The 17,995-nt window shown below is 44.1% G+C and overlaps 1 protein-coding gene across 3 annotated transcripts in view; it reads right to left on the reverse strand.

Moving 5' to 3' along the window:
• CCND2 (cyclin D2) overlaps positions 1–2,678 on the reverse strand; it is a 29,351-nt gene extending 26,673 nt beyond the window's left edge. The window contains exons 1-3 of one of the 3 annotated variants that reach the window (XM_079938590.1): positions 1,908–2,678; positions 1,223–1,288; positions 858–942 (exon numbers count right to left, since the gene is read on the reverse strand). In XM_079938590.1, coding sequence (XP_079794716.1) covers positions 858–865 — 8 coding nt within the window. In that variant the 5' untranslated portion in view covers positions 866–942; positions 1,223–1,288; positions 1,908–2,678. Of the gene's footprint in view, positions 1–857; positions 1,013–1,222 lie in introns of those variants that run through there. The other 2 variants (XM_079938589.1, XM_079938591.1) reach the window with 2 other exon arrangements.
• Between the last annotated feature and the right edge of the window lie 15,317 nt (positions 2,679–17,995).

Consider the following 17,995-nt stretch of genomic DNA (forward strand, 5'->3'; position numbering starts at 1 on the left):
AATAAGTGAACTTAACATTTTAAAACCCCATAAAGGACTTACTCAAACTTCAGCTCAGCCACCTTTGAGCGGATCAAAGAAAGCTGTAGGGGTAGGGGGTGGGGGGCAGTGTGGGCGAGAGAGGTATTTTTAAAGTATAAATCTGCCCCGACAGGCAAGGACAGAAGCCGGCGAGGGCTCCCAGCCTCTTGACATCACTTGGTAACTAACCCAGCACGGCCTTTTCTCCACCTCCCTGCAGGGAAAGCATCCCGAGCCCGGGGTCCCCTGAAGAGGGGCAGCTGGGGGCGGGGAAGAGGCGGGTGGTCGTCCTCCGGGCCTCGCCCACCCTGGGGAGAAAACCTGGGTGGTGAGGCCTCAAGTCTCGGGAGCGGCGAGCCGAGGGGCCCCCTCTCCCCTTCCCTCCCCCTAACCCCAAACCCGTCTGGCTTTACGGAGAAATTCCGGCGGGGAGCGGGGCCGGGGGGCGGGGGACAGACGGCTGTGAAGAGGAGGGGCGCGGGCGGATGCCCCTCTCCCCGCCGCCCTCTCCGTCCACCCAGACCCGCGGGTGCGGGCGCTCCCCGCGTGGCAGGCTCGCCCCTTCAAGTTCCCCATTGACTTCCCCTTCCGATTACGGACTGTTCCCGAACAGCAACCTCGCAGCGAATCCGTCCCCCAGTGGTTCAGGCTCCAAGGCTCGGGGTGGGGCGTGCGAGGGTGCGGAGGTTGGCAGGAATGTCTCCGCGAGGCTTGGACTGGAAACTGAGTTTTCCCTTTTGGTCGCCACTCCGACCATGTGTTAAAACTTTAATTTTGCTTGCTAAAAAGCACTCCTCCTCGCACGCGGGAAAAGGCACGTTGCCTTCTGAACAAACCTGCGCATTTTCTTTTGCGTGTAGCCTTAGGTTTAGAGAAAAAAACCAAACGTCTGTGCTCCGGCTTTTAAGTCAAAACTGGTCACTGTAGGGAAAAAAAACAAAACAAAATATTGGCTCTTCCTTATTCCTTTTAAACCCCTCAAGGGGGGAAAAAAAACACCTCCTTCCCTTTGTAGGATCAAATGATAACCTTTAGCGAACGTCAGTTTTACTGGACTTTTATTCCCTCCCTGGCCGGCTCACCACCCCTCGCGTTGTGGAGTTTCGGTTGGAAAGTGTACAAACCCCTGTAGGTGCAGGGTGTTTATAGGCACATTTCTGCAGGAACCTGCAACGCTAAGCACACTTACGCCCCAGCTCACCTGGCGGATGCCGCCCAGCCAGGTGATCCCGCTGTCGGCTGCAAGCTTCGTCCTCCTAGGGGCGCTCTGGCGGGGTGGGGGGAGGGGAGTGAGTTCGGGCTCAGGCGCCCCCGCCACCCCTAACTCCCCCCCCAGAGCAGAGCGGTGTATTTCTCCATTTAGGGATGGACGGGCAGTCAAAACCGAAAACCCGACGGTCGCTTGAAAGTAGATGGCCAAGGGTCCGAGTCTCGGCTCTAGGAGGCCGGAGTACCAGGAAGGAAGCCGAGGAGGTGCAGAAGGAGGGGACGGGAGGGAGTGGGAAGGGAGTGGAAGCAAATTAGAAAAATGTGCGAAAGGAGGAGGGACAGGTCGGGAACTGGAGCTCGAGGAGACAGAAGGTGGGTGGGGACGAGCCGCCGGGTGGCTCCCCGCGCCAGGCACTGGGACCCAGGTGTGAGAGCGCTTCCGGGACCCCGCACGGCCGCCCCTCGGCCCGTGGCAGCCCCGGGGCGCCCAGACCCTGCGGGGATAGACACGGGCCGGCCTGCGCTCTCCAGCCGCCCTCCCTGGGTCCGAGCTTGAACCCGGGCTGCGTGCCTCGGGCGGCAGATGCGACAGGCGTGGGTCAGAAACGCCTGCCGTCCGTTCGCCCCCCTCGCATCTTCCTCCCCTCCCTTGAAAAAAAAATAAAAAGTAAAGAGACCCGAAATTTCCCCCTCTTCCTGTCTGATTCAGCTGCCTCACGCGGCCGAAAATAGCCCTGGAAGTGTCTTCGGTTTATAAAAGTGACTTTTCCAGTAAGATCTGGGGCGGGGGGCATCTGCCCCCCGGCGTCGGTGGGGCCCGGCCTCCGGGAGGAAAGGGAACCGGCCGGCTCGCTCCTTCGCCCTCCCCCCGGCGCCCGGGAGGGGCCCGCTGGGCAACGGAATCGCGCCTCCGCCGGAGGAGCCACCACGCGGCTTTTTCGCGGAATTTTGACGTCACCCACACGTGGGGGGAAGGGGCTGGGAGAGCGAGAGGAAGCGGCGGGGGAGGGGGCGGGCGGGGGCGGGCGGCGGCGGTGCGTGGCCCGCCCCTAGCGGACGGCGCTCCGGCCTCGCGCCCCCGGCCGCCCGGGTCGCTGGGACCGCCGCGCGCGCCCGCCCGGAGCCAAATGGCGACCCCCTCCCAGGCCCTCCCTGCCGCGCCCCCGCACCTTCCACCACGAGGAGCTGAGTTTTCTCCCTTTGAAATCGCGAGCTGCTCTCAGCTCCGGGAAAAGCTGATTGCTTTGCGTTGCCGTCCAGTTGCGCTCCTTGGCGACGTCAGATTGAATATCGCGATTGCTGGTCGCGACGCGCCACCACCTAGCTCTCCGCCGTCTCTCCAGCGGGGGGTGTGCTTTCTGTTGCTCGGTAATGAGTTCTGCACTTACTTGGACGCCAGTATTTTACGCGCGACTTATTTCTCCCTGGTCCCCCCGCCCCATCCACTATTTCGATACCAGCTGGGTTGGCTGACTTTGTGAAAATTACATGTGACAGTCCATCTCCCGAGGATGCGTAGAAGCAGTTTTGGACGAATTTTACCGTGTTAGGAGCAAATCCGTCTAGAAATAACGCCCGTCCAAAGAGTTCCACAAATAAATGGGCAAGCGTTTAGGGCGACTCCCCTCCCACTCGCTGGATACCCCCAGGGTGTCCGTGCTCGTGGAGGACCATTTAGACCCCGAGAGCTAAACACTGCAGCTGCAGAGTGAGTCCGCGCACCTTCATTTCCCCTCTATGTGGGCAAAGTCTTTTTAATCTTTCAGTCGGGGGGGGTGATATCAGAAGTGTGCCATTCTTAAAACCCACGGTGATAACGCTGAGTTGATACTGAAATTTACAAGAAGCTCAGTGGGACTCTTTGGGAGGAAAATAGTCAATGTGAACTGGGTTTTACCTCGATGAGGTATAGAGAATGTTGCAAGAATCAGATGCAGAAAGCTAGGGGCTTCTTTGAAAATGTGCTTGTGAGGTGGAATTACTTGTTTCAAATGTAAAGGAGAAGCTTTCTGTTTGAATCAGTCATGAAGTGTGGAACTGTTTCTTTTTGAAGATGACAGACTTTGGTTATGACCATTCTTCCTTCGTTTTAACACATTCCCTCTATTTTTAACTTATTATTTATTTCTTTTTCGTTTAATGGTTGCTGTTCTGACCCAAGAGACTTTGTTTTGTTTCTTCTGGGGGGAAAAAAGAGTTAAAATTAATGAAAATGTCAATACTTGCTGTGGAAGTTCAGTCTGAGTGAACTATATTTAAGAGAGCTTGCTTTTCTGGTGCCTGATTTGATGGACACTTGATTTGTATGTACAAAGGTAGAAAAACAGAATAAATTATTGAAGGAAAAGAAAAGGGAAGGAACCAAAGAAGTGTTTGAAAAACCAAAAAGACAAATGTCTTTTAAATTTTACTCCTGCTTCATTTTAGACATTTAAGTTCGGGGAGGTCATGTTAAACGTTTTGTAGATTTAAGTCCCTAGTAAAATGTCAAGACTACCCCTACCAGAAATGTTTCTGGAGCAATAGTCATTTTTATTTGTTTTATAAAACTTAAAAATGTTTTTATAAACACTTTGCCCGAGTTCAAACGTTCATTTGCCTTTAAAATGTCCACTTTCCTAGTGTGATTGAATATTCTTTCGATTTTGTGACTTTATTCAGCTGTGTATTAGTTACAACCAAATCGAAGCAATGTAAACTATTTCTAACAAATAGTCCGTATTTCATATTTTATTTTTCAGCCTTTAAACACAAGGATGGCCGGCATTTGTTAGTATAGTTTATAGCATAAGTCTACAACACCCTGAATTCATATTCTCCAAACTTTAAAAAACTCATTAATAAAAACCGGAGACATAATTTTCTTGTTGAGGTTTTGGGTTGCTTTTGTTGTTGTTTGTGGCTTTTTTCCCTGGTGGCACAATTCAGGAGGGAGAGTGAACATTTTTCTAAAATTATTTTCTTGGTGGTCTTTGGTTGGCATTTTTCATTTGAAATGTGAAATAGATTGTTTTTCAAGTTTTATCATCTTTAAAATGTGCACCTCTGGAGAGAGATGTTCTTTCTATTTTAGGATTGACCTGAAAGCAAGAAGTTTGTATAAGTATGCTAGACAATCCAAGCTAGGATGGAGTTAGACTCCTAGGAGGAATGCATTTCCTTTTTGTTCAGCCTGAAGTAAGGGCATCTGCTCTTACATGAACTTGAAACAAAGTCTGCGCCTATGCATTGTGTAAACAACTTAGAAAAGCACAAATTCAGAGGAGAGGGGTTTATGTGGAAGGTGAAGTTAGAACAGAAAATCCTAATTTATTTCTGCTCTTAGCCATCTCAAATCACACTTGCATTGTGGTCCCATCAGCTATAAACCAAATAATTTTTTCTTTATGACATATAGAGGTGTGTTCCTTCAAGCCCTGTGTAATAATGATGATGATGATAATAGATGATAGTAATTCCGCTGTCTTCTCTTCCAATGAGTGTGTGTGAGCCTTCATCTTACGTTTCTTTAACAATTGTGATCGAATTGTAAGGAAATGGATTCTGAAGTTAGGTTTTCGTCCTGGGAAACAGCACCAAAAGGGCTCAATTTTGTGCTTTTGAAAATAAAAAGTCACCAAAATTTAGTAGACGTATTGCTTAAGGGAAGAGAACAAAATGCACAGGATTAAAAATGAACAGGAAAATTCCTTTGCCTAATTTACAAACCCCTACCTTCGTCGTGCCCACATATGTTTCCATTTTTGAGAGCAGCCAGGCGGTCAGTCTAGCTAAGGCAAACTCAGGACCTAAAGCCTTTCCTGGTGTCAAGGAAGATGTTCTAAAGCGAATGCTATGGGTTTACGTAAGGTTTTGGAGGAAAAGACTTACATCTGGCATCTCACAGTCACCAATTATTTCAGGATCATGAAATATCATTTTAAAGAAATATTTTGAGAGAGAGGGGAGTCTAGATCATGCATTACATCTGGACAGCCATTTTGTGTGTGAGGTCTTCCTGAAATCATTTAAACTCAGGAAATTTAGTTGTTTCAGGTAGCAGCCCATGAGCTCCCTTTTGTATAATTCCAATAAACTGGTGAAGAGCAAGTTTTTCTACCCCCTACTTCTGAATATATATTCTTCTAATGTTTCTCTTTTTTAAATAAAGTGGTGTACCTAATTTAAAATTTCCCTAACATAATATAGACCAACGCTCCAAGTGACGTGCCTTTGTACAAGGAAATTATTCAGATAATTACTCTTTGTAGTGTAATTACCCGCAATTTTATGTCATCTAGCAAATGAGTTAAGTAAGTTGGTAATCGAACTCCAGTGAAATCTGCTATACTTGGGATGAAAACCATACTTTACCTCGAGAAATCAAGGTCTGACCTTCCATTTAGACACTTAAGACTTTACCTAGGCTGCCTGTATGTTTCACTCAGTGGAACTCTTTTCAGATTTAGGGAAGCCTGGCTCTCTGTTATAGAGTAGATGTAGTCTTGCTTGGAAACAGGGGAATGGGCTGTGGACCCTCATGACATTTTGGCCCGTCACAGAATATGCCTTCTGTGTCTGGGAGTCTGCACTTGAAATTCTATATAGTATTCATCAAGGTATTCATGCTGAGCGATCACATATGTGCTAAACTGATAACATCACAGGTCTCTGCACAGACACATCAGAGCATGTCGGGGGCACGCTTCAGATTTGTAAGGTAAAATTCAAATGGTTTTAATGAAGGAGTCAAACATGCAGGGGTTTCTGTGCTTTGGAGATCGCCTCTGGCTCTTGTGTTTTATTCTTTCATTTATTTGATACAAGCTGAGTCCTTACCAGGTGCCACACAGCGTGCTAGGCATCGGGGATGTCGTGGGTATGTAGTTAGACACTCAGTGAATGTTTTGTAAGGCTGGCAGGAAGGAAAAAGAGTTGAATAATACAGTCCCTGTCCCTAACAAGCCCGTTGTCTAGGGATCAAGCCTGGGAAAGAATTAACATCCTATACATGAATGCTTTAAGAAAATAATAAAACATAGAACAAAAGGCACAGAATAAGATGCCATGTTTTACCCATCTTACACCACCTACCTTAACGCAGGGGCATGGAAAGTTATCTTTTCTTTAAAACTCAGTCTAGGCAAGTAATTATTCCTTGGATTGCATAGTCGTTTTTAAAATTATTTTTCTTAAATTATTCTTGAATATTGTTCTTAATAAGCTATTGGAACTTGTTGATTGGATGTCTGGGTTACATGTCTGGGGTTTGGTCAGTCCTTTTCAAGTAGCCAAACCCCTTCTTGGTCCATCAGACTGCGAGAAGTCCTTTCTTTGAGTAGCTGGTTTTCCCAGAGCATCTGTTTCTCCTCAGAATGAACCCTCCCTGAATCTGACAGACTATTGATCAGCATTTCACTCCTTTGGTTAGGGAAATTGAGGTCAGAGTGGATCATTTCCTTGTCCTGAATCACCCAGATGTTCACAGAGCAGAAGGTAGACCTCTGATTATAAGCTCAGACGCCTCCTAAAATAGATGCAGAAAACATTGTCCCTGTCATTGGCACCATGGTGGTGAAGTGGCACCAGTCTAGGAGTCAGAATGCACACATTCTAGTCCCAGCGCTGTGACCTGGGGATAGCTTCAATGTTTCCATTTCTTTTTTTTTTTAATTAATTTTTATTGGAGCAGAGTTGCTTTACAATGTTGTGTTAGTTTCTGCTGTACAGCAAAGTGAATCAGCTGTACGTATACATATATCCCCTCTTTTTCAGATTTCCTTCCCAGAGCATTGAGTATAGAGTTCCCTGTGCTCTACAGTAGGTTCTCATTAGTTATCTGTTTTATACATAGTAGTGTATACATGTCAATCCCAACCTCCCAATTTATCCCACCCTCCTTCCCCCCTTGGTATCCATACGTTTGTTCTCTACGTCTGTGTTTCTGTTTCTGCTTTGCAAATAAGTTCATCTGTATCATTTTTCTAGATTCCACATACAAGCGATATTATACGATATTTGTTTTTCTCTTTCTGACTTACTTCACTCTGTATGACAGTTTCTGTCCATCCACGTCTCTGCAAATGGCACAATTTCATTCCTTTTTATGGCTGAGTAATATTCCACTGTATATATGTACCACCTCTTCTTTATCCATTCCTATGTCGATGGACATTTAGGTTGCTTCCATGTCTTTGCTATTGTAAAAAGTACCGCTGTGAACGTTGGGGTGCATGTATACTTTCAAATCAAGTTTTTCTCTGGATATATACCCAAGAATGGGATTGCTGGTTATATGGTAGCTTTATTTTTAGATTTTTTGTTTTGTTTATTTTTTGTAATTGGGGTATAGTTGCTTTACAATGTTGTGTTAGCTTCTGGTGTACAATGAAGTGAATCAGCTATATGTATACATATATCCCCTCCCTCTTGGACCTCCCCCGCATCCCACCCATCTAGGTCACCACAGAGCACCGAGCTGAGCTCCCTGTGCAATACAGCAGGTTCCCACTAGCTATGTGTTTTACACATGGTAGTGTATATATGTCAGTCCCAATCTCCAAATTCATCCCACCCCGTCCCCCCACCGACCATGTCCATTCTCTACATCTGTGTCTCTATTCCTGCCCTGCAAATAGGTTCGTCTGTACCATTTTTCTAGATTCCACATATATGTGGAAAATCTCAGCACAAAAGTTCAACTAACCTAGTGCTTATTCCTACAAGTCAAACACAATCCCCCTTACAGCACATATCGACATAGAGTTTTGGACGGACCCTAACTTGCAGATCCTTCTTTAGGTCTGACTAAGGGACAGCTTAGAGACTGTGGGCCTCTTTCAATCAGGCTTACTCTGAGCTACATGGAACTCATGGAGCATCAGGTAGCTTGTTGGGTGAAAAGAGAACATTGCAATCTTTAGACAAGATCTCCCTCCTTGCTTTCTGGCACGTCCTAATAGCTAGGAGTAAGCAAGGAAAGCTTTCTGCTCTGTCGCACTTTTCTCCCTCGCTTTTCATTGCTTTGAACATGTGACACATTTCATTCATTGGGGTTCTTTGTACTCCACCAAGATCCACTTAGGTGTAAATTATTTGCTTTATAGAATTACATGTTTGTAGACATGTTTCCTTCTTAAGAGTGTGGCTACTGAGAAAGAGAAACTGGTAGTCATTAATAAGCAATTACGTTTGGGAGAGTTTCTGGACAGTGTTCTATATAATTTTTTTAAACGTGGTATATAGGGTCATGGAGAAAGCACTAGACTTGGGGTTGGGAGAGGTGGGATCTAGTCCCCATTATGCCATAGGCTGTGTAACTTGGGGCAAGACCCTTATGGAATTACCACATTTTAAGGTTGTCAGGGAAACCATGGGTCTCCCAGTCCATACCCCCATCTATCACAGAGGAACACCTATAGAGCATCCTTGACAGATAAAAGTGATGTCTTTGCTCAGATATTCTACTGATGAGGAACTCACGTCCTCTAAGTTATCCCCATTGTCTGTTCTAAGTTTATACGTTCTTTCTTATTGAGCACGACGCTCCCTCAGCATCACTGGTGTGTGTCTGCTTACTACTGATGGACCTTGAGCTAGGTGCTTTGCCTTATAGGATCTTCCCAAGAACCATGTGCCATTAGGATCCTGAGGGACAGAGGGGTTCGATGACTTACTCAAAGTCATGGAAAGCTAGTCAGGGGCCCCAAACCGCCTGCTTCCAGGCAATTTCTTCCCACATATGTTGTCTCTGGCCACTGGGACACGAGAGAACTAGCTATCTCCCTCGTTTGTACTGACAGTCGGTCAGATATTTGAGGGCGCCGTCCCTTCATCCATTTCTCTTCAGTTCTTTTATTGGATGCTGGCCCCTCATCAGCGGGCTACCCTCCTCTGGATCCTGACTAGTTCATTGACATCCGTCTCAAAGTGTGGTATCTTTCTTAGTGTGTCACTAATGAGCTGGAGCGGCTCGGAACAACTTCAGAAACCTGCAGATCATCAAGGGGGTCACAGGAAAACACACACAGCCATGGACCACCCTTTGGCTTCTCTCACTCCACTTACCTGGTACCAGTGAGGCATCCCCCAGTACCACGGAGGACATACTAGTCTAGACAGGAAAGAGAAAATGGTTATCCCGTCTTCTGGAGGCTGGTTTTGTTAATGAAACCCCAGATTGCACTCCATTTTCTCACCTGTAAGTTGGGTGACTTAAACTGTGGATGGTCTTACCTTATGTATGTTCTGTGGCCCCAGGGAACAAAACGAGTGATTCTGATGAAACGTTAGAAAGAGGCGTATTTCTGCTCACTTAAAGAGCTTCCTCTGTAATCCATTGCAACATGGCAAGGGTTACCTTTAGTAATCAAATAAAGGACCTATAGTAGTAACTAATTAGGGATGTTCCAAGGAGATGGATGGGTCACTTATTGACTCTGAGCCTAGATGTCCTCCTCTGTAACCTTGGGATACTAATATCCATAGCACAGTGGTTGTAAGGAATAAATGTTTGTAGTGTACTTAGCACAGTGCTTTGGCGTGCTATTAAGCACTGAGATAAAGATAAGTGGAGTTATTGTTATTGTTAAACTCTACTCTCAGAATCAGTGCAGCTCTAGGAGTCCATGGAATTATTAATGCGTTTCATACACTCTATGAAAGTATGGACATTTCTGTACCAGATCATGGCTCTGGGGTGTCTCTACCCACCGTTTACACCACTATTAGCCAGTTACTCAGTGGCTTCTGCCAACATGGTTTAATCTCAAACCAGTTAATTCTCAACTTCCTGTTACCGTGTCCTCAGAGAGACATGTACTCAGAGGTAATCTTCCAACCTTAGTAATCTTCCAACCTATGCAAGGGACAAGGGAAAACGCATGTACACAGTCACAGAAGTGGAAAGAACCTTACACGTCGAATCCATTATTTATCAAAGTGAGGTAGTTGGTACCTGGAGGAGCATTTGTATTTAAATGCTTTGAGGTTTATTTTAATGAGTATCAGAAAAAAACGCAACATATCAAACTCATAGTTTCACAAATATTATAATGGTATTTAAGTTTAAAAAAAAGAATCCATTTTTTAAAAATTAAGTAAGTTGAAGAAGTGATATATAGATACGGGTTCTAAAAATCTGGAAGGCTGTATGAAATTATTAAAGCTTAGAAAACAAACTCCAGTTCTTCCTTAGAAAACTAAGGAACAGCATCTCATTTATACCCATAATCATACAGCCTGTCAGTGGCAGTCTGGGACTGAAATAGCACCCCTCACTTCTAAAACTAAAGAAGTTAAGACTTTGCGTGGATTATTTTCATGTAAACTATATTGTTACAATTTACCCATCCTTCTCGTTTCTTCTGTCAGTATTTTATTGTGACTCACAAATGTATTCTGTTTTCTGAATGGCTTTAGACACTTCTTATTGTTCATTGTTTCTGTTTTAATGATTTTCCCTGCTTTGAACTTTTGGACTGGCTGCCTTGCTTTTTACCAGACCACCACTGCCTGTTACTTTTGCCTCTCCAAATAGGTTTTCCTTCTGTCCTATCACCTTTCCAAACTTCTCTGCCTTTTTAAGGGCAGAGAAATGTCATTATTTGACTTATCCATCAGTTCTCTGGAAAAGCTTCTTTCTCAAGCTTGTCATTATTTGGCCTCACTCAGAGGTTGCTCTCTGTGAGCAGCCTTATCCCCAGTGTGTTTGCCCAAAACAATCAGCGGCGATTGTTTAGCATTTCAGCTACCTGAGGTGGTGATATCCATTGGGCTAACAAGAAGCGACTAAGAAAAGTAAAAGGAAACACGGGGAAATGTGCTGTCCATATGGGCTTTGAACAGCTCTGACATATTCTTGGGGATCTAGAAGGTCACGTGCATGTGCATGTACACAGGAAAGACCTGAGAAAGCCCTAATTACTCACTACCAGTGGACCTTGAGCCTCTGTGCAGACAGAAAGTGATTGTTAAGAGTTTTAAACTGTCTGCCACTTGCTGAAGACACGCCCCCACCCCCAACACACACACACACACACACACACACACACACACATAGACACACACACGCTGGATCTCTTGGCAAAGTCTAGGAGACACACTGGTTCAAGGCATTTAAGGAAATCTCTATGTAATCATTAGCTGACCATGAAGAAAACGAAACAGAGACTTCAGTGGTTATACATGACCAAGAATACAGACTTTATGGAATTAGCTCACGAAAGGCACTAAGTAAACAAGCAACAGCAATAACAACAGCAATAAAAACAACAAACGCTGCTCTGTGTGTGTGTGTGTGAAGCTGATTTGCAGGGTCGCCACCTTATATTATTTAAAACATCTAGTTTTCAATAAAAAATTATGAGACACACAGAAAAACAGACAAGTATGGCCTAAACACAGGGAAAAAAAGCAGTGAATAGAAATCATCCCTGAAGCAGCCCAGATCTTATACTTACTACACAAACACTTTAAATCTGTTATTTAAATAGAAATATGTTCAAAGCAGTAAAGGAAACCATCTCTGAATAAACTATAAAAAGTAGAGAATATTGGGACTTCCCTGGCAGTCCAGTGGTTAAGACTCCATGCTTCCACTGCAGGGGGCACGGGTTTGATCCCTGGTTGGGGAATTAAGATCCTGCATGCCGTGCGGAATGGCCAAAAAAAAAAAAAAAAGGAAAGAAAGAAAGAAAGAAACAGAGAATATCAATAAAGAGACAAATTATTAAAAAGAATAAAACATAAATTGTGGATTTGAAAAATATAATGACTAAATGAAAATTTCACTGCAGGGGGCTCAACAGCAGATATAACTAGCAGAAGAAAGGATCAGCCAGTTTGAAGAGAAACCAATGGAGATTATCCAGTCTGAGAAACAGAAAGGAAAAAAATGATGAAAAATGAACAGTCTCAGAGACCTGTGGACACCATCAGGCATACCAACATACATGCAACGAGAGTTCCAGAAGGAGATGGGAGAGAGAAAGGGATAGAAGAATATTTGAAGACATAATGGCTGAAAACTCCCCAAATTTATTTAAAACAGTACTCTACACATTCAAAAACCTCAAATTCTAATTAAACTCAAGGATAGTCACATTTATACACATATTAGTCAAACTTTCAAGAGACAGAGAGAATCTTGAAAGTAGCAAGAAAAGAGCAACTCATCACATCCAAGGATTCTCAATAATTTTAACAACTGACTTCTCATCAGAAACCATGTAGCCCAGAAGGCAGTAGGATGACATGTTCAAAGTGCTGAAAGCAACAGACTGTCAACCAGGAATTCTGTATCTGATACAATTATCCTTCAGAAATGAAGGAGCAATTAAGATGTTTTCAAATAAGCAAAAACTGCGAGTTTGTTGCTAACAGACTTTCTTTACAAGAAACACTAAAGGGAGTTCTTGTGGTTTAAGTGAAAGGACACTAGATAGTAAGTCAAATCCACACAAAATGTACAAAATAAAAAGTAAATGTAACTACATAGGTAAATGTAAAAGGCAATATAGATGTAGTTTCTTTTTTGGTAACAGTTTTCTTCCCCTATCTAATTTAAAAATCAATTGCAGTAAGCAATAATTATAAAACTTTGTTGATAGGCTTATAGTGTTTAAAGATGTAATTTGTATCACAATAATAGCACAAAGGAGTGAGGGAACAGTGCTGTACTGGAGTAAAATTTTTGCATATTAAGATGTTAACTGTAATCCCAGGACACCCACCAAGAAAATAATTTTTTTTTTTAAAGGAAATGAAACAATAAGAGAATTTAAATGACACACTTGATAATACTATTCAACACAAAAGAATCTGTCAATGGAAAATAGAAGCACAAAAATGGCATAATAGATATAAAAAACAAAGAGTAAAATGGCAGGTGTCAGTTCTACCTTACAGTAATTACATTAAATGTAAATGAACTAAACAGTTCAATCAAAAGGAACTGTTTGGCAGAATCAAGAAAACATGATCCATCTATATGCTATCTACAAGAGACAAACTTTAGATTCAAAGACATAAATAAATTTAAAGTAAAAAGATGAAGAAATATTTATCATGCAAACACTAACCAAAAGAGAGCTAAAGTGACTATACTAACACCAGACAAAACAGACTTTAAGACAAAAATTGCTACTGGAGACAAAAAGAACAACCGATAAAAGGGTTAATTCATCTGGAAGACCTAACAATTATAAACATTATATGCCCCTAATAAATGAGCCCCCAAAATACATGAAAAAAGATCTGTTTTATATTGAGCAGGAAACTGCCTCTGTTGCTTTTACTCCATGTACTTATTTCTGCCCTCTGGAGCCTCACGAAGTAAGTCTAACCCCTTTGTGACTAGAGAGTGCTCCAAATATTTGAAGCCAGCTCCCACGTCTTTTCTCACTTTCAATTTTTATGTGGTTTTGCCTCATAAAAATTTCCCTAGAACTCAATTATGTTCACTTATAAGGAAATCTACTGCAGTGTAGAACAACTGCAAGAGCAGAACCTACTTTCACAGAATTTCAGGGTTGGAAGGAAACTGAGATGATTTTTTTTCCAAATCTCTAATTGTATAGATGAGTAAGCTGGGGCTCAAGCTGGTTATATCACTGAGCTGGTTAACGGCAGACTAACATTTATAATCTTGGTTTACAAACCCCTTGCCTAGTAGTTATTCCAACATCTTCCTTCCATGATAGTTTCCCCCACTTGGGTACGGAGGAGGGTTGCTGGCTTTGGGTGAGAGAGAGGCTAAATAACTCTTCTTTCTTCGTACCTGGCATCCTTCATCTTGAATGTGCCATAGAAGAAGAAAGCTAAGAGTAATGGAAGGAACTGTACTGGGTATTAAAATATACGGATTCTCATCTTTTTTGGTCACTAACCTATTTCTGATACGTTGGATAAGTCACTTCAAAAACTAATAAGAAATACTGTCTATTGAGCACCTCCTGTTTACCAGGCCCTGTACTAGGCACTTCATCTACAAGCCTCATATATGTGTTCAGATGTGTTCCTTTCTTGTCTGTAAGATAATCGGGTTATACCGTATGTTGTCTGTTGTCCCGTCAAGCTCCAGAGTTGTGTGATAGTGAGGAGCTATTAGGGTGTTCTCATGTAATAGTTCCTGAGGGTTCATCCTGATCCCCCTCCTTCCTGTTTCCTAGCTGGCAGCGGTAGGGTTGCTGTAGAATAGTTGCTGTAGACTTCTCTCTACAGTGAGTCCATGAGTTGTGACGTCCTACTCTAACCTCCCGACAGGCTTTCCATTTTCCGTAGGATTTGGCTGGACTCTTACTGGTCCCTTTCAGGGTTTCCAGGACTGTATTCTCTGCCCTCTTCTCTCTGTAGATTCTCGCCATGGACCTTTGATTCACTTTGGTGGCTTCTTCTTTTACCTGTGGGCTCGGAGAAGTCGAATAATTTAGAAAAGGTCACTCAACTTGTATGTAAATGGCAGACTTAGCAGCTGTCTGACCCCACTGCCTTTGTTATCCCTGGTATAACACGATTCCTGCCTCTGACAGTTTACTTGATCTAATTTTCCCACCCTTGCTTAATACCTTGCTCAAGCCCTGCCTTCTCCACCAGCTCAGCCTGGCCAGCTGCTCATTCCTGTCAATTTACCCAGCAAGTGTTGTCTGAAGTACACATCAGGCACCACCTTGGGACTTATGCCTTGGGAGACCCTATGGCTTAGTGGCTATGAATGCGAGGTCTGGAGTCAGAGGGCCAACATCGGAATCCCAACACTACTACTTATAAGCTGTGCAACCTTGGGAAAATTACTTAACCTCTGTGGGCCTCGGTTTCCTCAATTACAAACAAGAGATGCTAGTAGCACTTACTTCCTGGGGTGGTTGTGAGGATAAATGTGAACTGATTCCATCACCAGCTCTAGGGGTAAGCCCTGATTGGCCCAAACTGATGGACATAATCCCATCCATCTTGCCAGAGTGATGGAGTTAGACTTGGGTACACGAACTTGACTAGGCCAGAGCGACCTTCAGGACTGAAGTTTGACAATGTGGCCTCAAAGGTGAGGCCTGGAGTTGCTAGAGCCGTTTTGTTTTACTAGCAGGAAGCCAGCCTGAGAACAAAGCTGACACAGAGCGTAAAGCAGAGCTGAGAAAAATCAAAGAGAACTAGAGCTGCAGGCCTGATTAGGTATCTCCTGAAGTCCGTCCGACCTCTGGAATTTTCCACTGCTTGAGCCAATTAAAAAATTTAGTATTTCAGCTACTTTGCTAGGTTTATTTTATCATTTGCAACTGAAAATATCCTAACCGATACTTATTATTATTACCTTCCCGTGTATATACAACATTTTGTCATTAGACTGTCATGTCCTTTGGAGCAGAGACTAACTTCCCCAAGCTCTGTGTTGCCGTGCTACCTGGCACGGTTCTGGCGTATCATCTGTGCCTCATATCACAAATCCTCACTCCCCTCTGGTAACTCTGTATTTTGAGTATCTTTTTTTTTTTCCTTTCTGATCTTCAGTATTCTTTTTTTTTTTTCACATCTTTATTGGAGTATAATCGCTTTACAATGTTCTGTTAGTTTCTGCTGTATAACAAGGTGAATCAGCTATACATATACATATATCCCCATATCCCTTCCCTCTTGAGCCTCTCTCCCACCCTCCCTATCTCACCCCTCTAGGTCATCACAGAGCACCGAGCTGATCTCCCTATGCTATGCGGCTGCTTCCCACTAGCTATCTATTTTACATTTGGTAGTGTATATATGTCAACGCTACTCTCTCCCTTCGTCCCAGCTTCCCCTTCCCCACCACCCCATGTCCTCAAGTCCGTTCTCTACATCTGCGTCTTTATTCCTGACCTGCCACTAGGTTCATCAGTATCATTGAGGCAGAACGAGAAGGTGGCCAGAGTCCCAAATAGGGTGGTCCCCTGCTGCTGCTTCATCTTCTTACTTTGCTAAGATAATACGAAAGTAAAATGCCTCGTAGATTAGCTAAACCTTATTGAGCACAAGGCATTGAACACGGAATCATCTTTTTTCTTCTCGGTTACCGACGGTTACTATTACCATGCCCTGTGTTACAAATGAGAAACGGAGGCTTACAGAGCTTATTCAACTTGTATAGGACACGCAGGTTCTACGTACCACAATTTAGGGACCTGCACTCAAATGACTGCATCCGTGTCTTTAAGTTCTCATTCCACTTCACAGAAAATGAAACTAGCAATCGTAGACAGTGCTTTATGGGTGTGGCTTGCCCAGGAAAGATGAGGGAGAACTCCATCATCAGACCCACGCTAAAAAATCGGCTTTGAATGGACATCAAGAGATTTGTAAATAAAGGTACATTCACTTCAAATAAATGTTTAGGGATGTATAATTCATCTTTTAATGATTTCTCACTTTCCTAACATGTTTAGATAACCCACCACCTTCCCAGTCACATCAGAGAGATCTTTACTTTTTGGTTTTCTTTTCTTTTCGCGGTACGCGGGCCTCTCACCGCTGTGGCCTCTCCCGTTGCGGAGCACAGGCTCCGGACGCGCAGGCTCAGCGGCCATGGCTCACGGGCCCAGGCGCTCCGCGGCACGTGGGATCCTCCCAGACCGGGGCACAAACCCGTGTCCCCTGCATCGGCAGGCGGACCCCCAACCGCTGCGCCACCAGGGAAGCCCGGTTTTCGTTTTTTGATCATCAGAATTGAAAAATCTAAGTAGGATCATGACAAACATATCGTTCTGTAACTTGATTTTTTTCATTGAACAGTAATCTCTTGGAGTCTTTCTGTGCCAGTTGGTATAGATCTGCTTCATTCATTGTAAGTACAGAATGATTTTAATAGTTACAGTGTATCGTAATTTAACCACTTCCTACAATTAATGGGCATTTGGGCGTCCTCCCTCACCACTGTTTTTGCTTTTATAAATAATGTGCCATTAAGCATCATCGTACTCTCCTTCCTCGTGCATTCAGGTGTCCATGGGAGGAGAAAAATATTGAGGTCTTGATTTTGTGACCTCAAAGGAGGTCCAAGATAGAGAATATGACCTCACAGTCTATAGGGGAGCAGACATGTACACACATAGCTTTCCTTTTAATATAAGAGCGAGGCAGATAGGAATCCCCTCAGTGTTACGGAAGTGCAGGAAGAGGGAGACTGAGGGGCTCAGTTGAGTGGATGACTGGGAAGGCTGCATGGAGGAGGTGGCACTTGAGTCCAGTCGTGGAGGATGGGAAGGCTCTGATGCTTGGTCTGCCCATCTTCTTATCATGGTCTTAAAATATGCCTGCCATTTGGTTGGATTCTTCATTAGGCCATTTGGTTGGATGAATAACGGTGGGGATGGAGGGGAAGGATGCTTTGAGCAAAGGCGACATAGCCCGGGAACTAAAGTGCCCGCTTTCTCAGAGGGCCAAGAACTGACTGCTGTGGCCGGAGCACACGAGCACAGGCCACCTCCAGGCAGCGCAGGGATAGAAGGATGTCACAGGCGTGGACTGAAAGGCACCCAGGAGGGATTTCAGTTTGCCGGAAAAGGAGTTCTGTTCAAGATGCGTGCTGAAGGTTGGGCAGAGAGTGTAAGGACAGAGCAGACAGCTCTCTGATGGGATGATGGGAACCAGACAGATGGGTCCACATTCTTTCTAAGTGACCCCGCAGCCCCAGTTTTAGTGAATCTCTTACTGCGGCATCTCTCCGCTTCGCTTTGGGGGGTTGTCTCTGCTTTGAATTCAAGTGAAATAGCCACGTGGAAGACAAACTACAAAGTTGTTGTTTTTTAAAAATAGTTATTTA

The sequence above is a fragment of the Stenella coeruleoalba genome, assembly GCF_951394435.1.
Source record: "Stenella coeruleoalba genome assembly, chromosome: 11".
NCBI classification, from domain to species: Eukaryota; Metazoa; Chordata; class Mammalia; order Artiodactyla; family Delphinidae; genus Stenella; species Stenella coeruleoalba.